The 21,592-nt window shown below is 38.5% G+C and overlaps 2 protein-coding genes across 2 annotated transcripts in view; both read right to left on the bottom strand.

Annotated features, from left to right (window-relative positions):
* The window catches only part of LOC109478249 (neuropeptide FF receptor 2-like), a 15,938-nt gene extending 12,092 nt beyond the window's left edge, over window positions 1-3,846 (bottom strand). The window contains exon 1 of the mRNA XM_019779706.1: window positions 3,761-3,846. The gene's annotated coding sequence lies outside the window, so the exon portion shown is untranslated. The remainder of the gene's footprint in view (window positions 1-3,760) is intronic.
* Window positions 3,847-13,668: 9,822 nt separating this feature from the next.
* LOC109478323 (deoxyribonuclease-1-like) lies at window positions 13,669-20,984 on the bottom strand. The gene is made up of 10 exons (XM_019779811.1): window positions 20,737-20,984; window positions 19,914-20,002; window positions 17,894-17,983; window positions 17,478-17,605; window positions 17,047-17,159; window positions 16,721-16,875; window positions 16,127-16,223; window positions 15,491-15,542; window positions 15,222-15,349; window positions 13,669-14,996 (listed from the first exon to the last, which is right to left on the bottom strand). The coding sequence occupies exons 1-10, from the start codon at window positions 20,923-20,925 to the stop codon at window positions 14,751-14,753; spliced, it is 1,287 nt and encodes a 428-aa protein (XP_019635370.1). The 5' UTR covers window positions 20,926-20,984; the 3' UTR covers window positions 13,669-14,750.
* Between the last annotated feature and the right edge of the window lie 608 nt (window positions 20,985-21,592).

The following is a 21,592-nucleotide window of genomic DNA, read 5'->3' as shown; positions in this document are numbered from 1 at the left end:
GGTTTAAATTTATGCTTCTGTGTTATTTGAATAGTGTTGTTGTTTGCTGGGCTTGGGCCAATGCAAAGGTTTACAAACACTTTTCAGCTATTCATGTTTATTGGCATATACATTATAACATATACTATCTGAAAAAGACTATCTATAGTAGTAAAGGCCCCAGTACGACAATGAAAAATTGGTCCCCAGCATTTGCTATAACCTAGCTAGGCATCGGAGGACATACAATCTTTCTTCCCCATGCAAACATTTAACCGTGTAGGATTGTGGATATTCGGCGTTCTAGGACAGACAAATACTCTATAAAAATGCCAACATTAAAGTAATAATAATAATAAATGGTTTATTGGCTAAACATCACCCGTGCAATCGCAGCCTTATAGTGCTGAATTGATGCAGGGTTTACAATCAGATGATACAAATGGTAATAATACACATAATAATACACATAATACATATTTGTTCCACATTTTTGTGGAACTGCCGCAAGGGTCTGTGCGGCTGCCATTCGGTGACCTCAATACGGCTTTCCCCAACCGTTAGGTACCCATTCACACCTGGGTGGAGTGAAGTAAGTCGTGTAAAGTGCCTTTCCCAAGGACACAACGTCGGGCGCATGTCCAGACATGTCCCGGGAACGACTCGGGATCGCCCCCCCCCACCATCCACACACAGAATAGGGGACAGCCCACTAATTCCAGCTCCTATTGGAATATATGGAAAACATTAAAGAACTGAGCTGTCAACAATCACCTACTTGAGTGTTCAACTATTGTAAACACATATTGACAGGGTAGTCCAACTTCCGAATTGTCCATTTAGGCCAAACATTTCACTTTTTGACCAGCGATACTTATCACGGCAAATGCAAACACTGGCAGCATGACCTCTGACCCCCTTGAAAACCACCAAAAGACAAGAAGATGGGATTAGTTTTAGAACCTACCAAGCAACCAGAACAACACTAACAGCCAGTTTTTTCAAGTTAATAGAAATAGAAATAACTCTCCAGCTGGAAAATACCAGCATTCATCCACACAAACCAAGAAAAAGGCTGTTTTCAGTTGGTTTGCTGCACTCAATCATTGGTCATCACATGCGCCATTTGGTGGCCTTTGCCCAATAGGCATCAACAGCTGTTAGAGAAGTTCCCGTCGCGATGAAGTGCAATTGAAGGATAGCAATTTCCTTTACTCCATTACGTGGGCAGTTCAATTATCATTTCACATCCGTCAGGTGCAGTTTCATATGTGTTGTCAAATATCTTCATAGATTGCATGTGTCTTTTTCAATTCTGTTGATTTGATGATTTGCTTATTCATCGAAATTACGATGTAATGTAATAAGCAACCAATAAGTCTTTTTAATATGATTTTTGTATGCACTAGAAATTTCACATATAGCTTAGACTACATTGTAAATCAATCAATATAGAGCCTAGTTGTAAACTCAATGGGAAAACGCTGCGGTGGCGTAGTTACTTCGGTATTCGTTGCGTTTCGCTGCGGTGTGATGTATTGCACGAGAAACATCCCCAAATCGTATATATACGGGGTGCTATATAGATGGTACTGTATGTGCAACCCATATCTATATGGGCCCCGCAGGACAAGGGTTAAGGGAACCTTCAATTTCAAAAGATTTATAGGCTACCGATCAAGGACCCATTGTCTGGAAGATTTTACTAGTCCCACCAGACACATTACTACCACAACCCTGTCCTCTTCAGATCAGAGTAATGCCACATAATGAACAGACCCTACAGCGGCATAATTTCAAGCCAGATACATAAACTGACATCTGACATCAGTAGTTCTGGCAATCGCGCAGTTTAAATTGGCTTGTTAGGGCAGCTGAGCTTGCCAATTACAAGATCTTCAAGACACTTTCAAAATGCATGTTAAGACAGCAGATTAGAAATTTCATGGTTGCACACGAAGCAGTTAGGTTCACCTGTAACCAAGAATATAAAGTAAAAATAAAAATGTACTAGACTATAAGTAATGATAGAACTGAGATATTGGCTAACTAGTTACATGATACTGAGTTTTACAGAGCCCAGGTCTATACGGGTTTATCGTACTGCAAGTGATAGAGCTGATTTAAGATTTGATATCCGAACATATTCCAAACTGAAAGTTGCAGATAGAATTTTCTTGAATATATCTTAAGCTTTGTAACATGTGTTCAAGGCATTTTACTTTGATAAGCAAAAAGAAATATTGGAATCTTTTGAGAAGATGTCTTTATGCAATGTCTTTATGTAGTTATGGGGTCAAATCACAATTAAACCTGCAGTAACAGTCACAGTGACTCCGTAATAACCAAAAACGACCCAAAGAAATAGTCACGGACTAAATGCAATATGAAAAATGACAATAACTGTAGTCTTTGACATGACCCGGTAGGGGTTCGAACCCGTGACCTTCTGAATGCAAAGTATTATAACTCTCTACTCCCTAACATTTTTATCAAATTGTTACAGTGTTATGAGATTTTATCGCACAATCTAGTATTTGATGAAAACGATACGTGGCTTTTGATAATATGTATTGGGAAAAATGAATCAAATTTACAGTAATTGTCTGAAGACAATCATGTCAGGGAGGTTGGCTGGTAGTTAAATGTTTATTAACAAGGTTAAAAAATGATGAATTGAAACATTTAATTTGTTGCAACTGTAAATTGTTCCCTAGACTAATCATTTTTTTTACTGTGGAGCACATGGCAACTGCTATGTGGTTTGCATATAGAAACAAACCAAAATGTTATTTTAGCAGCAGTACAAAATTGAAAAATTACAATATTAAGAAATAAAAAATAATTATTTAAATTAGAACAATTTAAAAAATTTGAAAAACATAAAAAATTACAAAGATTTCAAAAATTACAAAAATTCAAAATATTTTTAAAAATGAAAAAAACATTAAAAAAAAACTTAAACAATAAAAAATTACAAAATTTACAAAATTACAAAAAGAATAAAACTTACAAAGATAGCGATTTTGAGGCTACATGTTACTGAATTTTTAAGGCCCGGAATTCCGTGACCCCTTTTGGAACGGTAAACAATTGGCTGCTCCCGACCGGCAATTAGGACTACCCATCGCACTGAACCTTTGTAAGCAGAGCCAACTCCCTCCGGCCTAATACTGGTACAGACTGCTTGACATTTCTTTACATCTCCAGACATTGCTTGATGACAAATACTCTATAAACACTACACTAGTAACAAATACATGTATTGAACGATTCGCCTTTATGATATTATACATAGATCATGTACACAGTTTTTATATTGCTTTGTACCGTTTTTTTATCAAAAATATTACGCTTGTTACGTTATTAACACGGAATGGCTCCGTATAGAATATACATTTGTAACTCCCTACTATGCATATTTTATATAACCCACGTAATAGCTCCCTGTTAACGCATTGGAGCTAACATTGTAACCGTGTCTTGTTGTATATTGTCCGGTTACCATGTACCGGGGCTAGCCCTTTGTCATTTTTTAACTGTATGCCAGTTTATACAGCCTAATAATAATCATCATTAATAATGAAACCGCAAGACCATAGACATCCCCATTTACAGCAAACGTACAATGTAGTGATATCGTTATTCATACACAATAAATATATAAATTGTTTCAAATCATATATCGAAGAATTGAATTTCAAAATTTCAAACAAAATTCCTTATATTCTTCCAACATAGCACACGATCGCGCGTTTCAAGCAAGGCCCTCTGCACTTACCTTTTTTGGGAGTCACTAGCTGTTGCCACATAAGTGCGGTGAGCTAAACTGCGCACATAGGACTACTTACTTCTCATTTTTGGCAGCAATCCTGAAAGTCGTTTCAGAATCTTAAATCGGCGAAATGTTAGCGCGCCGCAACAGGTACAACTCAGGACTCATGCTGAAACAGACTGATTGGAAAGGGGCCTTGTGATCATACCCGTCGTTTTTATCATGAAAAGGCTCATGAATAAACATAAGATACCAGCCGCGCATGGATATTATAGTAAGTAAGCCTTGTTTGGCACTTCGTATTTGCTCACATGTATCTTGAAAATAGTTCGTTTCAAGGAAAATAATGAGATAGAAACAAACGTAGCATATTTTATCGTCTTGTGTACCTTCTAGAAGAAACTGTGTTGACCCACAGGTTGGACTAGCTGAGCCTGGAAGCTGACCTCCACCGATACTTTTCGTCTAGCCAGAAGATGTTTAAGTACGCCTACTCACGTCGAGTATAGAGTGGGCTACAGATTTGAGTGCACACGGATGGGGAATTATTTGCCGTATATATCAAAGCCTGTAATTTATTTTAGACACGCATACATATACTAGTACTCAAAGAAAAATTGCAGTTGCTTTTAAATGCAATGAAAAACTAGAAAGGTAACTTCGCATATGGTCTGCTCTGTTAATTCTCAATCAAACACATTCATATCTATATATGGTCAGACAGGACTCTAAATCCCTCCTGCTATAAAATTGAAACATGGTGTAACCCAACAATAGTTATGGTGACAGACGTCTGGTTCATGTCATTGACCTTATTGATTTGGAGAAGAAGAAGAGGAAAGAGAGCAAAAACGATATGTTTTCCTTCGATAAACATGATGCGGTAAAGTTCATTCGTCAATTTGGTTCTAGAGTTACATTCTTCAAATATTTCTCCCATTTCTCGGAAATTTTACAGCTCACGTATACCGACGCTGTAATTTGAACCTTCCAACTTTCTTTAACATTATACTGTTATCTGGTAGAAGGGTCGCGATGGGGAAATTAAATATAGCAGATTGCATGATGCTGTACTTGTCTATTCCACAGGAATATTGCTCGCTCGACCGATAAGGTTAACGGCGTAGGGCACGGGTTCAATGGGATCTAATAAAGCCCATCCAAGTCAAAGTAATGGGGCAAAAACGCCTCAGCATTCAATCACAACTTGTCTCATACGCGGCACGTACCAGGATTATCGATCGTATTAAGTTGGAATGCAAGGCCAAGGTAGCATGGGAGTTCATCTGTGTTTGTATATGACAGTTTTCTATAAGGTTAAACTGCTTTGAGATGGAACCTACCAGACGAAGACGTGTTCTGAACTTCCTAAAGCAATCTGGCCATCAGTTGTCATAAAGACGATCAGAGGACTGGTTACAAATGCGGTTCGATCTTTGTGTTGGAAAAGAGTTTGACGTTTCAATCTGTGATAGTAAACGGCATTATGGTTGGGGTTAAACTATTTTGCAACACACTATTTTGAACTAAGCGAACTTGCGACCAGTGAAACAGCTGCCAACAACCACATTTGACTTTGTGCCCACGTTCCACTTTCCGAAGGCCAAGTGTTGTGACCAATCGATATAGTTATCCAAAGAGGATCAGAGGACTAGTGAAAATTTCTGTGACCTCAATCTTTGCTCTGACAAAAAAAATACTTTCAATTCATCCAGACGAAACCAGCTTTATTTTCCCGAAATGACACTAGAAAGTGAAGTCAACATTCGCTACGATTCCCGCATTTTATTAAGTCTGAAGTATTTGAATACAAGGCCACAGCAAGTAATTTTTATAAATGACATCCCGTGCGCGCATTAATTTTTGCCTGGGTTTGGGAAATTGTTTTTCCTTCTGATGGTGGTCATCATGCCAAAAATGGGCAAATATGTTTAATTGTAATAAAGGCCTGTCGGTTCAGGGATCCAGCAAACTTGAGGCACATTTGTTTGCGTTTGATCGCAAATGTTGACACTGACATGTTTCATCGCATCCAATCCAACCCAGTATAGTAGCATGATGGTACGACTAGCCGTTTTGCTAGAATGGTCTAGTTAATTGAAGTCTTTACACATCTACAAGGACAGGTAATAATGTTGAATACAAGAATAAAAGATCTGTTTGTGATGTCATGTTTTGTCACCTCAATGTTTGTTTAACAAGCCTTATAACCTCAAAATTTGAAAATAAAAGGATCTTGTTTTTTGCTCGCCCTTTCGCATTAGATTGTCGCCCTATCGCATTAGATTTTGAGTCTGCGGAGGATGTCATCCCTAAAATGTCCTTGCTGTGGCCTTATGAAGATGACGTCACAAGTGGTAAACGTAGATCGTGGACGATAGCTACAGCTGCACCAAACCAATAATGCATTAAGGAATATTGAATGCATGTCATCTTCTCAAGAGGGCAATGTTCGCAATAACATGCGATTTCATTTGATATTCTGCCTTGTTTGATAGCGGGGATTACGGAATTACGTGAAAGCGATATCGCACAGTGCACGGCGTGGGAATAGATAAGCTCTGAATTCCAGATGATTTTAGCACTTCAATTAAGTTAAACTTTGATGTGCTTTAGGCATATTTACAGGTAGTATAAACATATTTTTGTCTCTGCAATTTGAAAAAAAAAAGAAGAAAAAAATAACGCCATAGTCCCCCGTCTGAAGATAAGATCTGATTTTTGATGAGATTTTATTGTAATTGATGCTATTTACTATTCAGTTTGGGGGAGGCCCGTAAAAGACCCCACAGACTAAGGTTTTAGGCCTCCCCCCGCAAGGATCAGTACATTTTATTATTATTTGAATATAAGATGAAAAAAAAATCACAATCTTCAGCTGCACCTCATCTGGTCTATTTCGTAAGATAAATCGCACAATCTCAACTTTATTTTCAGATTAACCATTGAAACTGACAAGGGCTTCTTTATGACGCACATGGTACCTTCAGGTCACAGGGAATTGTCAGAAAATCGATTGGTCGCTGCGTAATTTAATTATGCGATGTTAGTTCAATCAATTTGTGCCATTAATATCTCGTAACGGGAATTTAGTGCCATAACCTGTACACATATAACAGGTATTATAGTTTTTACATAACCCTTAATAATTGCCGCAACTTTGACACATGATATATATTCTCTGTTTAGGGGTTGAAAGAAAATTAATCAAAGGTCTTTCACACACTGTATAATGTATAGGGATTTTCCATTTCTGTTTTCGTAGCCCATGGGCGACGCAGCTGTGCAAGCACAGATAATATTACAGCAGAGAACTAGTTCACCGGTAGTACCGTGTGCGAATACTATTTCTGATAATAAGTGTTGCATGTTATAAGCACAGAACAGTTACCTTTTTACCTTTGCCTAGATAGAAAGGTACTGTTTTATAATGTTTTGCACTCACGAATAAAACAAAATGTAACAATTGAAAGTTAAGTAGACATGCATGGGAGGGCCGGAAACCTGATGGTTTATCTTTGGCCCTCCCCAATACTACAAGACTAAAAGATAAATTACCGTTATTACTAAATGAACCAACATTTAAACGAAGAAGACAAAAAGAAACAATTGGACGTATTCATGTATGTCTGTATGCAGTCGGTTTATCACCATGATTTTAAAATCTAAAGATGAATTGTCATGAGTGATTATACCTTGACCTACCAACGGACGATTATAGTTTGGGCCTCCTGGCGGCTTCCTTGGTACTGCAGCAGAATAAGCGTAGTCACGGCATGCTAGCGGTGACAGGTACTGTAGTAGCTAATGCTCACGTGAAGAAGTGATGTACATGTAGGTTGAGGCCGCTAACATTTTTTTAAACCGCAAGGGCTAATTTCGTCTGCAACCTTTGACTGGTATAACTCAAGAAAAGGTTAACAGAATGTCGTCTTTTGTACAAAGGTCTCGGTCACCGAGCCCACGGCATACCTTGCATTTATGTGTGTGCAAAGCAATCATAGTACCCACTAGGCTAGTACACGCTGCCGTACTGAATTGTAAATTTATCCGCCCGGATTTGTTTAATGTTCAAATGCAAAAAAAATGCCATAATTACACAGCGAAAAAGTCCAAATGTAAAGGTCATACATGTACGTAGGTCGTAGATGTTAGTACTGTACCCACTAACTATAGGCTATACATACTACGGTACTGAATAGTAATACAGTGTAGATTTGTTATGTTTACAGAAGGAAAACATATTGTTTTTGCTTAGGTTCTTCCTCTTCTTCATCTAACACTGACCTCAATGACCTGAACCAATGTAGTGACTGTTACAATGGTAACTAGCGTTGGGTTACACCATGTTGCAATTTTACAGTAGGAGGGATTTAGACTCCTGTCACCATATAAATGAATGTGTTACCATTTGCGAAGGTAAACATTATTTTTATGCATTTGCTTTGCAAATGTTACCTTTCTAGTTCTAATGTTAAGGTTCTTACAAGTACATACTAACAAATCCTGCGTTTTTTAACATCAGGGTAAAGGCCGGAAAAGGCCGGAAAAGCAATCACTGTACCCACTGGGTTTTTGAATGCTGCGGTACCAAGAAGTTAATTGCACGGTGCGGGGTTGTTAAATGGTAAAGTTCAGAAATGCTTCACCTACACAGTGAACGAGCCCTAAGTGTCTACTCATGAAGGCCACACATAGCTTGTGAATTTACCACTGTACCCACTTTGCCATTGCACGTGCTACTGGTCCGGATGTTATATTAAATATTGTTCCGTGCGGACTTGTTTTATTTGCCAGTTGTACATAGTGAAATGTCGCCCATTTGGGTGAAGGTCGTCTGGAAATAAAGCTTCTTTGGTATTCAGGGAACACTCTAAGCTATAACTTATCACACACCCATTCAGGATTTGGTATTAAAATATCGAGAAACCATCATGTACAAAGAATGAGCACAGAGGCTTGGATACATCACTCTTAAGGCTAACAAAGGACTCTGGACCTGTGAGCCGACTGTAGCAATCGATTACACTTAATCATATCTCTTGAAACGTCTGGGTCGAAACGTGACTACAGAATACTTGTTCAAAGGCCATTTTGAACATTGTATTTGCACACCCATGTGTACCTACAAATCATGGGGAATAGAATGAACAAAAAGGACGGAAAGGTTAACTGTATTCTACTGTTGGGCAGATGTAAAGAATCGATTGGAATGTCGGCACTTAGGGGAACGGTTCAACTCAACGAGGTCATCTCCCACTGAATGGCCTTTTGCGTGCCATTAATCAAACACTAATGCAATTTTGTCTACTTTGACGAACCCACTGGAACAAAATGTAAGATGTTTTTAGTGCGATTGGCAGTGTAATTAAGTGAGGTTGATCAATGTGACATTTAGTGATTGAGCTGAAAATCATTGATGTACGATGCCAACACCTGGCTCATTTTGAATTGATTAGAAAAACTCAAAACTTGACAGACTCATTTAGTCCTTATTTGAAAAATACCCTTTTCATTGGATTTAGGTGTGGTTATCTTATTTGTACTCCGGATCAAAGAAAATGCGCATTTGTGAGCAAACACTCCCACCCCTCAATGTCTTTCTTCGACCTAGAGAGAACCCGGAGTGCAATCTAAGAAACAATGAAACCATACAAACTTCCACTCATGTAGGCCAGACCGGCACAAAACTGTTTCATTGTGAGAGCAACCAAAGACTTGTGAATGTGCAATTGTATTCTAAGCTGATGTGTATTGTATGTAAATGTTAATATGTTTTTAATGGAATCAGGACGACTCGGACCATTACCAACTCGGCCCATCGCAATTTTGGTCAACTCGGCCCACCACCAAATCAACCATGTTGACTATGAGTTTTTTTTTAAGTCAAAACCCACCTGTGCGTGGGCAATCAACACTGCTTTTTAATCTACGTATCTGTAAATGTCAATGCAATTAATTCAGTCGTGTTTGAAGTAATTCGGCACGTCTGCAAAGTTGATTTTAAATGAATTTGAGTCAAACATTGTTTTAGAATCAAGCTGTATCTTTTATCAATACATCAATTTACCAGTATCTTTTACCAGTAATGTAACATAGGGTGATTGCCAAGGTCGTTTCTTATTTTGGCGGTTGTTGCGGACGATGGATACAGAAGGATGTACTAGATGAATCCTTGGCTTATGGAATTTGAAAGTTGCTGCGAATCTAAACCTAGATCTTCAATAAGACTTTACTCCACAGATTTCCTTGCGGTGAGATTACTAACAGGATGCAGATGGGACTCTGAATCACACCTGTTCATTCTGCCAGGTTCCATTGGAACGGTTATGCAAGCTCACGCACAGCAAAATATGATGGGAATTTAATAGATTCCCTGGCTAGGCTAATGTTTACCTGCAATGGCTTGGCATCCAATTCTGGGATTCTACGATGATAATAGCCATCCTAAGAGCAAAGAAAGCAGTAGATTGCAATATTACGAATGCGGTATATTGTTATGGTGTAATCTACTGCACGGAAATGTAGTCTTCAATTTACCATGTATGGAGAAACTTTTTCACTTTCTACGATCTAAAATATAACTCTGAGACTCACTCTCTCAGACCTGCTATCTACCGACCTACAGGCTGCAGGACTGGACATCACCACAGCCTGGGTGGCAGCCAGCCAGGGAGACCTGGAGGGCCGTATGCAGAGGCGCTACGCCCCCTGGAGGGGCATGCGGAGATGAGTGAGAGTGAGTGAGTTAAAAACATGATAAGGCCACAGCAAGTAATTTTTTATGGATGCCATCAGCGCGCATATTAATTTTCACCTGATTGTAGAAAAAAATCAAACAACAAGAACTTTTTTTGCTTTCTGAAAGTGGTCAACATGCCGAAAATTGGCAAAGATATCTGTTTCTGTTGCCAAGACAGAACGTGGATTGCAGATATATGAAGAGAATTTATTATTTTGTCTTTTACCTTGATGCAGCAATGCATTATATTTCATTCCTTTTATATTTCATGCTCATCGAATAAAAATCATTTCTACGATGATGGAAAAGTTTTATTTTTCAGTGACAAATAGATGTTGTAATAGTTGGCATAAAACATAACACAATATAGGTATCATTTCTTGTTTAACAAGGTTTATGATGCCAAAATTTGAAACTTTAGGAATTTTTTTTTTTGACCTGCCTTGTTTTTTCACCCTATCGCATTAGATTGAAGTATGCCGAGAATGTCATCCATAAAACTTACTTGCTGTGGCCAAAGGGTCATAGACAAGGACGCTGGAACTGTTTTCATAACCTTACTGAACGTAAAAGACTAAGTTCAATAAACGCCCCTGTGTAAACATGTCACTTGAGTTGGCACTTCCAACAACCAACTGATTGAATGATTTATCAAATTCTTGCTATAATGCCGAATTTAGAGTAATTCGAAAACAGCTCAATCATGTACAAGTACCAACAAAGTACCGGCACGTCGTGCAAAGGTAGAATTATACCGTAGACATCGCTGCTTTTAATAAATGCCCTATCACGTTTGGTTTCATATTAATAGTGCAGCTTATAATTGCTGTTTATTCTACATTACATTTGAGTTTGCTTAAATGAACACAGAACATACAAGCTGATGAACATCCGTATTCATCTCCGTTCTAAGCCAATGACTTACCAAATCACATTTCACAACTGACATACCATATATCACAAACGACTACGTCAGTGAAACTCATCAGCAAGGTTGTTGCGCTTGTCTAGTGTATAATGAGCCACCCTGCTTATCTATATTTAGGATAAGCGATAAAACGTGTCCCTAGCTTTTGATAATAAGATACACGTGCACTGTGTGATGGTCTTTCTTAAGTTAAGGATATAGTCAGTTAATTCCATGGCATTGCACATTCTATTATAATGGTTATTACCGTCAACCTTAATAATAGTGAATGGCTTTCTTACATTAATTTTCATTCTTTCTTCAGAATACCTTTATCAGTAGATTTAAAACTGATAAACTAGAACATTAGACTTATTTTGCCCAATAAACGATATAAAGATCTTATTTAACCCTCAACAGAACACCTTCCCGGACTGATTAATCTGTACACTTGGGGTCCGCGCGGACCCCAGAGCAGTTTTTTGCTAATCTTTAGAAATCATTAAAATGCTACCAGCTCAATTGTTTTGCAAACTGATGTGGGAACCTCTGTGTTCACATTACATACAAAAATCATACATTTTTAACTTTTTCTATTTTTTGGTGAAGAAAAGAAGACAAGAAGAAATACCCGATTTTTAAACCCATTTCAGACTGAAGGGGCTTTTGAGGCCCAACTTTGATCTCAGATAGCGGCTAAACGGCTTGCGCTAGAAGTATCAAATTTGGAGACCTTTCCTAAAATGTCTCTGGAAAAAAGTTCATATTAGTTTTATACTAGTAAGTTGATGTTTTTTTTGTGTTGCCATGGCAACGGGTAGTTTTTTTTGAAAATAGAAGTAATTTTGGTTTAAACATAAAAATTTTCTTAGTTTTATATAAAATTACACTTCTTTTTCAACATTAATAATATCTTACATAATTAAATATAAGTTAAATCATTTAATATGCATAGAATATGCTAATTTGATGACGTCATTGGTCAAAATCCAATATGGCGGAGTATATTATTAGCTCTGACGTCATATGACGTCATAATTACACTAAAGTTATTAAAATTTAATTCTATTACTACACCATTCTCTGAAAACTTGGTAGACATACGATGAATGCATAAAAACATATAAAAACGGAAATAAGGTAATGTATAAGAACGCCAGTGTATCCATTATGATCGAAAGCCGGCTGGGGTCCGCGCGGACCCCAAAAGAAAATCAGATATAATTTTTTTATAAATGGTAGAAACGGAGTTTTCTGCACTGTATTAAGAGACAACTTTGTGGGTGACAATTACCTAAAATTTCAAAAAAAATCTTTAGAAACAAAAAAGATATTACAGAATATATAGTGCTGGGGTCCGCGCGGACCCCAGGTGTACTGTTTAGGGTTAATGTCTTAGATTGGCTCTAGTTTTGTGTTATGCTGTATGGATTGAGGCTAACTTCATCATGTTTTTAATTTGTTGCTAGGGCGCAGAGAATTTAGCTAATTTTGTGTAACTTTGGCAATCTTTAAGGCGCAACGTCGTATTAAATCTTTAGGGCCAGACAGTCTTCAGCCACTATTTTGTAGTGACTTCTTAGCGATGAACGTTTTGATGCTCTCTGAGACCCGCGCACTTGTTAGGCTCCAGCGTGCCTAGGTAACCTCATGATAATATCAATTGTTCCCAAGTGTTGTCTCCTGTGTAGGAACGTGAACATGACGTAAGTGTCGTAGTGCGGAGAACAGGCGGTTTTGTTGCCCTTATGGCTTATACGTACGCACTTAATATTTGCATATTTGCACATGGCAATGATGTTTTGTGGCCGTTGACCTTATGGCTTGTACGCACTTGATATTTGCATCTTCATGGCAATGGCACTGTGTGAATGATGTTTGGTGGCCGTTGACCCCATGGCTTATACGTTTTTAATATTTGAATCTTCGTACATGGCAATGACACCCTGTGAATGATGATTTTTAGTCGTTGACTCTATGACTTACTGTATACGCATTTGACATTTGAATCTTCGCACCTGGCAATGACACTGTAAATGATGTTAGGTGGCCGTTGACCTTATGGCTTATACGCAGTTGATATTTGCACTTTCGTTCATGACAATGACACTCTGTGCATGGTATTTGTTGGTCGTTGACCTTGATAGGCCAAACGCATTTGATATTTGCATCGTTGTATATGGCAATGACACTGTGAATAATGTTTTGTGGCCGTTGAACTCATGGGTAATACGCATTTGATATTTGCATTTTCGAACTTGGCAATGATACTCTGTAAATGGTGTTTTATATCAGGTTTTATTTCAATTGACAGTAGTAATATGTGAATAGCATAGCTACCCTGAGAAAGAAATATAGCTATAGCATAATCCTTATTTGCAAATTTTTGTCTCCATTTTTAAAAGTCGCTGGAAAAGATTAATTGGATAAGACTGTAATTGACTCTATGACCGTATTTTTCTGTGTTCACGTTAAGCCCTGTGCTACAGATAGATAAAACTCAACCATTATATCACCAAAAAGTACTTATGGAAAACCAACCTGTAAAAAGCTACAGATATATTCATTTAAAAACATAATAAGTACATTGTAACTCTATAGACACACGCATGATACAGACTAGAGACCTAAAACTAAATAGTGGTTACATATAATACCACTGTAAATATATAACACCTCAACATTGTTTAAAACTATAAATATATAACACCTCAACATTGTTTAAAACTATAAATATATAACACCTCAACATTGTTTAAATGCACATACAGAAAACTCGTCATTTAAGAGTTTGTAGAGGTACAATTTTGTGTTTTTTTTAATAGAGTGTAACTGCAGCTTAGAGTTTTCTCAACGAGTGTTAATAAAGTTTAGAGGGTTTTGTCAGAGAATGTTACTAGTTAGAAGTTTTGTGGTTTTCTCAGAGTTACTTCAGTTAAAAGGATTTTCTCAAAGAGTGTTACTACAGTTAAGCGGGTCCTCACAGAAAGTGTTACTTCAGTTTAAAATGTATTCTTATGGAGTGTTACTACAGTTCAGCGTGTTTCGCAAAGAACGTTACTACAGTTCAGTGGGTTTATCCAGAGTTTGTTATTATAATACACTATGGAGGCGTACTAGTTGTTAGTCAGTAGATCTATTCAACATTCTGCCAGAAATAGTGCCCGTTGAACCTATATGTAGAATTTCTATTGATCCATACCAGCCGAGTAATCTTATTATCTGCCATACATTGTACCTGTTACAATCGTTGTGCAATAAACTTTGACTTGACTTAACTATAATTACAGTTTATCAAGTTTTAGAACTGCAGTTTACTATGTTTTTGAACAGACTGTTGCTACTGTTTAGAGGGTTTTCTCAGAGACGGTGACTTCACAGCCTCCCTTCACAACGTTACATGTGATTTCCATGGTTAGGTTGGTATCGTCTGGAGTGATCTGCATTCTAGCCACGTCAAACATGTCGCCTGAGATAAACTCAAGTTTCTCCTTCATACGTTGGAGCTCGTTGGATGCTGAATCGCTGGTCAAGCCGGTCTTGATGGCCGATAAAAGGGCGACGTCACCTTTGGATGTGTACAAGTTGTTTACCTGTAGGAAAAATGGGTAAAGAAAGCTGATACTATGCATCTTTTTGGCGACACCTCAGGGTAGGAGGCATTTTGATATATGAGCCAAATTTCGACATACATAGAACACGTTTAACATGAAATGAATCTTTGTTCAATAATTATTAACATTTTGGTTGTTATGAATGATAATGAATACAAGAGACATACATAAGGTATCTATTTCAATTGTATTGTACTTCTATACCTTGAATCCATCGAAGTATTCAGTCAAGATCATGAAGTGCTCCTCAAGGTCACTGATTTTGGCCTGAGGGTCAGAGACGGTGATTGACAGGAGAGATTCGACGTCACTGGTCTCCCCATCATCCTTTGCTGTCCAAAAAAAAAATCAAATATCCAAAAAAAATTTCAAAGAATCTACTTGATAAGGTAGAAATGAGGTGTGCATACAGTGAAGTTTGGTTTTGCTTTTGTAAGTAGGACAAGAAATAGCGTTAAGTTAATATTACATACCTTTTCCGTGCAGCTCCATTTCTATGGGATAGTGGTCACTGACGTCTTCCGTCTGAAAAACAAACAAACAAACAAACAAACAAACAGACAATATATACATAAACGGAGATCAAAGTGTTGGTGTACATATCATTGCAGTAAAAATATAAAATCGTATGCATGGACATGTTTATTACATAGCTGCAAAGAGGATCTACTCCAGTCGTGAACCCTGCTATGAGGTGGAGGGGCGAAGACTTACAATATACTCTCGTTTAGGATAACATTCTTAAAAAGTAACTATAACTTGTTTACTGTTACTGTGCTTGACAATGAAAATATATTATGCGACTACACACTGTGTTTGACGCCATAGAAGCGACACCTGGCGGCAGGTCTAATCAAAACATGTCACCTGTATTTAAAATTTAAAGAAGGTTAGAGGGAGTCAGGAAAACGTAGGATGTGAATAAACCAGGTGGAATAAACACTGGTTGTTTAAAAAAAAACCTAGGTAGCAAATACGATGAATAGCACGTTACACCGGATTTTGCATATTATAATTCTCGAACAGATAGCACTGAAAAGCTACAAACAGCATATTACTTAGTCTGGGTTGAAATTTAATAATGTGACCACATTTTTATTGAATGATACCTCGTCTTGGCTCAGACCATATGCCTCGTCAAACCTGAACGCCTGGGCGCTTTCTGGTACGTTAGACTTCATCATCATTTCTCCGGCAAGCACGAATCTGCAACAGAAGATAATTTGATATTTAAATTGACGTAAATATTTTTTTCTGCTTTTGTGCATGTTTTCTAATACTTGCAAACAGATTGTATTTGATATGGATGAAGTGTTCTCTGTAATACGTAGCGAACGGAAGAAGGGGAAGTTTGGGAGGAAAGAGGTTGAAATGTGTATGTATCACATGGATTAGATGGTCTTCATTTATTCGTGTCCAAATGCTCACATAATGCATTGTCTATAGTTTGGGCTCAACGATATACCTTTATGTCTTCAATTTTAGATCATCGATTGTTTTAAGGATTATCAATAGTCTTCAAATGTGAATCAATCGTTTACATACGTTTTTAGTAGCGTTCAGTTATAATTTTTGAATTGTGCACTGTCTGGAGAAGATTTGGAAATGCTATGCCAACAACGTCCGGTGTGTGGCGCTTTCGTCCCATGACAAATACAGTGGACATAATGGAAAAGGGAGTAGTGCAGCAGGCTGTGACCTACCTGTCGTATGGACAGTCAGATTTTGCCACAGTTGTGTCCACGTCATCGCCTAGGAGCCAGGTGAACCTTGGGTCGTGGCGAAGGCGGATGTCGGCCCATTCCGACTTGGTGACGTAACTACAACCGGCATTAAAGTCGCCAGTTATGATGACATCCTGCCGAAGAAAAAATGCATTAATATTCATTAATTTACGTCCTGGCGCCCAGTTAAGTATGATTTATTTTTGAAATGTGTATCGACAACAACAACATGTGTTTAAAAACGTTTACATACTTACACACACACAATTCTATTTACACACAGATGTCAACTGAAATATGTGTACCTCAAGGCCCCATTTTTGGACCACGTCATCGTAGACGTCGACCAGATGGTCAATCTCCTTGACGGCGTCTTTTGGAGATGTATGAATGACCACCACAGCAAAGTCACTCACCACTGGAATTGAACAAAAATGAAGTTTTATGTAAACAAAAAGTCATTTTTCTCCTACTAACGCGATTGAAAAACAAAGAGCCATGCTGGCTCAGAAGAGGACTAAGTAAGTAAGTAAGTAACGCGATTGATCAATCGTCACTCTGCTGTCCACTATACGAAGAATAAAATCAAAATAAAATCAACCAATATTTGCTTACTTTTATGCAGTTAATATGTTTATATGCCTAAAATGCTACATATGTACCACTCAAGTTTAGGATGCTCCAGTGGTGTTTTCTTATGTTTGTACATGATGGATCTTCATATACAGCACACTACCTGTATCTGGTGCCGAGAAGCGGACGATGAAGGGCTCACGCTGAAATGCATCTTGAGGATTCTTCGCCCCGACAGCCTCTGGGCCGTCATCGTAATGATAGGAGTCACTAACCGTCACTCGGCTGGGTCTGGGGTGAAAACACGATGAAAAACAATATATTTCATCCATACCTATGGTATGGACTGAAACATAAATATACCCACTGCTACCGTAGCAAAAGTAATTTCTTTTGTTTTTAACTTCCGTCAACTGACATTTATCATTGTTTGAAAGACCTAGCTTTTAGGTCTTTTCTTATGCATTCAATCTGACTTCACATGTTAAGCTTATAAGTAAAATTTTATGTAAATGTGCCCAATGTTTATACCAGTTAATTGATAACTATAAAACAAAAAATATTCCAGCGAGTACTTACTTGTAGATGAAGCCGTATTGTTCTTTGCTGGACGTTCGGCCAAGCCGTTCGCTGATAATACTTTGGTAGGATTGGTCTGGCGGTAAACCCCTTCAGATATGAACAGACACAAAAGTAGCATTGTATGTCATATATAATTACAAGGTCTATATGCATAACGTGTATATGCGATTACTTTCTGTGCATGTTTTATGTAGAGAACTTAAATTGTTTTAACTACGTGTATATCAAAGGGTATAGACGATATTTTATATCTCCGACCAGAAATCTTGCCGCTTTTTACTACAACTTGCTTTTATACGCCTTTAGGTACTATATAACTTCTCCCTCATCGGTATCGGTATAGCCGGTATAACCACCCTTCGGCGTAACACACCAGCTTCGCAGGCACGCGGCGCAGCGGCAGCTGGCCATATTACACCGAACGACTTTTTACACTCAATCTTTGCACATTTAATTGCCGAGTTGTTGAAAGCTTTCTGGTGATGAGCTCTTATCTCTTCGAGTAAACATATCATCAGCCAGGAAACGGTGTTTAGGTAGTAGGGAACTGATAAGAAAAGGCCGGATGGACTGGTGGGGTTATCTGGGGTATCATCAGGTCAGAGGTGTTCAGTACCCACCAGGATAATCACTAGCCGCAGGGCAAACATTCACGACTTCCCCCCGAATCTGTCCCGAACACCAGCCGACAGGTTCGGCTTACGTTCGGGAGCATTCTGACCACGCCTACCTTTCTATACGAATCGAATTTGAATAAAATTGGAGTCGAATTTGTTTCCTGAACACCTCCGCCCGAACACTACTGACTTACACGCACTCGGATGATTGGCTAGTGTTTTGCTGACTTAGGCCATGTTGATTTGATTATATGGATGACATCCTCCGGGAACCCCAAAACTGATGCGCGCGTGTGAATAAAAAAAGTTTTGACAAAAAAAAAGTTGCTTTCACTATGAAATCTACGTGGTCATGAAGGTTGAACAAATGGCACAGAATATGTTATGGCGAATAATCTACTCTTCGAATTCATTTCTTTACATTTTTGTCTTTTTTCCTTTGACTTTGGCATTCTACGACATTGGTATCGTTTCTAAATGTTTTCCTTGCAACTTATAGTATATTTTTGCTCATTTAGCAACTGTTTTGTACGATTTACAGTATGGTTGAAAACTTTTTTTTTTTGGAAACGGCCGAAAATTCATGCGCGCGCGGATGTCATCCATATAATCAAATCAACATGGCCTTACGTTTAAAAACCAACAAACTATGATCTAACATCCCGAGCTCCCCACGAATATCTTAAACATTTCAAAACATTTGGCTGGTGCAGCCGAACCGTAGCCGACCAAGCCGAGCGACAGCCGACCCACTCCTAACCATGGTTGGCGGGTTTTGGGCTACCGTTTGTGAGGCCAGATTCGTGGAAGTGTGACAGGGGCTTTAGCCGCAGGTCAAACGACTCAAATCGCACCTAGTTTGACATATTGCTTGATGCTCAACCCTTAATGGCATCTTTTACATACCAATCAAATACCCCATTGTAAAGGTAGGCATAAATAATGGTGGCAAATGATATGTTACGCGTACCAGTCAGACAACTAAAGATGGGGTACTTTTATTTTCTTAGCCTATTTTTATTGCCACGCAAGCTTACTTAACACGCATACTTAACAATCAAGCAGTTGTTCAAAATTAACGAACTTGTAATCTTTTCAAACTTTCGGTGTAGCCCCTAGACCAAGATTATTTAGTGAAACAAAACCCTGTGATGGTTGCTTTTTCAAACGAAAACTAGTACTGTATTTATATATTTTATTAGTTGCTATGTAATTATATAAGAGGACATATGCATAACTTCGATGTAGTTTTGGGTGTTAACACATGTCTTACTTTTTTTCTCTAAATAATACTTAAATAACCTAAAATACTTTGAGCTATAATGATGCGTATAAGGAAACTAAGAAAGAAACTGAGGACGAAACTAAAGAAGTAAAAATGAGGATAAGAATAGACTCACTTGTTTACTTCGACTAGCAAAGCTGGAAAAGCTTCTTGAGAACTGTCCCGGATTTCTTGAATCGCAATAATGTCGTATCTCCGAATGATCTGAAAAATCAAAACAGCATATATAGGTTATTATAATGTTTCGTGCAACTTTCTGGCCTGTAAACATGTGTGGAGACAACAAGATGTCACACGAGCTGACACTACATAGGGTTGACTGAGCAAGGCTATGTAAGGAATTTTTTGAGTAAGCAAAGTGAGAAAATTCTACTGCATGCAAGCATTCAGATTTAATCCAAACTGGAAAGACTGCTTACTTAAATGTCCATTAGGACTTAAGCTGCTTCGGCGAGAAATTGTTGTTCATGAAACTAGGAAAAATCTTTGAAATAAAGTCTACACAAATGTAGCAGAGTGTGGAAGGGTAGTGTCAAACGATGGGGGCAAAAGGAAAGAAAGTTATTAGAATGTTTAGAGTAAGCATTGTTGATTGTCTACAAAATTACCGACGCTTTAGAAAAAAATCACTTGACACTTTTAGCCCTCATAAGCTACTTCACATATCCCTAATGTATTCAGTGCATAGACTACGTTTAACAGGGAGATCATTGGTTAAATGAAATGCTAAAGTTGCTCATTCTTTTTCCTAAATCCGACATGGACAGTGGAGTTTGGAGATTAACGACTCTCAGGTGTTTGGCTTTACTTATGTAACAAGATATTACAAGTTGCTACATGACACAATTGATATAGCACCGTATAATTCTGATATACATGTACACCATAAACAAGCGCCGAAAAGGCACCCGTTAGGAAAGACTGTAATATAACCGCACCTTGACCAGCGTCTTGGTAACTTCTTCCTTGCTGAATTTCTTCAGCCCGAAGACCTGGACGTTGAAAGCAGCGATCTTTAGAGGCGGTCCTCCCTTCATAAGGTCCGTCTTGTGGACAACAGCGAACGGCGAGACCAGTCCGTAACACAGTAGAGACGACAGGAGGAACAGAGTCGGGAAGCCGGCCATGTTGTCACGGGGACTTGTCCGATCTGGGGTCCGTCCAGTCTACTCTGACAGGTGTACTCACTGAGACGGCCTGGATAAGTTTTGGGCCGTGTCACCTGACCGGTATGCCGTCTGGTCAACATGCCTCCCGGGGATTAGACTATTAGTAGTAAATGACCAGAGAAGCGGGGCCGGGAAGGGGGCGTTTTACCAAGAATGAAAATTTGGGGCCGGAAATTGTGGGGTCGTGTGGCGTTACGGCAGAGTATTCTAATCTCCAAGCAGATCTCTTTCGGTGGCAAGACAGTATTATTAGCCAGAGTTTGTAAATGGAAGTCCCGTGTTTGCGAGAGCCACACCCCACGCACGTTAAAGAACCCAGTACACTTATCGAAATGAGCAGGGGTCCTTCACGGTGTGGGTGGTTCAAATCTTACAGGCCGCACCTGGGGTCGTATTGAGGTCACCTGTGAATAGCGCCGAATGGCAGCCGCTCCAGACCCTTGCGATTTTATAAGCCCCAATAATTGTAAGCCCCTCACAATTCATCCCACAAGGAGAGAGTAGCCATCCCACCAAATAATAATAAATTAAACAAATATACTCAAGTCATGATCAACCCAATCGAATGTGCAAATTTTGTCTCACCGTGAGTTTTTATTCACGAAATACTTAAATCTACCTGCTG

This window comes from Branchiostoma belcheri, unplaced genomic scaffold, assembly GCF_001625305.1.
Source record: "Branchiostoma belcheri isolate BF01 breed outbred unplaced genomic scaffold, Haploidv18h27 scaffold43, whole genome shotgun sequence".
NCBI classification, from domain to species: Eukaryota; Metazoa; Chordata; class Leptocardii; order Amphioxiformes; family Branchiostomatidae; genus Branchiostoma; species Branchiostoma belcheri.
Note: the sequence above shows the minus strand (reverse complement) of the source record. Positions and strands in the feature narration are given on the sequence as shown.

Bases quoted from the DNA above. Each gene is read 5' to 3' on its own strand.
- LOC109478323 (XM_019779811.1), bottom strand. From the start codon at position 20,925: ATGGCCGGCTTCCCGACTCTGTTCCTCCTGTCGTCTCTACTGTGTTAC. The intron at 17,984-19,913 runs GTGAGTCTATTC...TCATATCTGAAG, and splicing joins TTGCTAGTCGAAGTAAACAA to GGGTTTACCGCCAGACCAAT. The intron at 15,543-16,126 runs GTATCATTCAAT...TTTGTTTTTCAG, and splicing joins ATGGTCTGAGCCAAGACGAG to ACGGAAGACGTCAGTGACCA.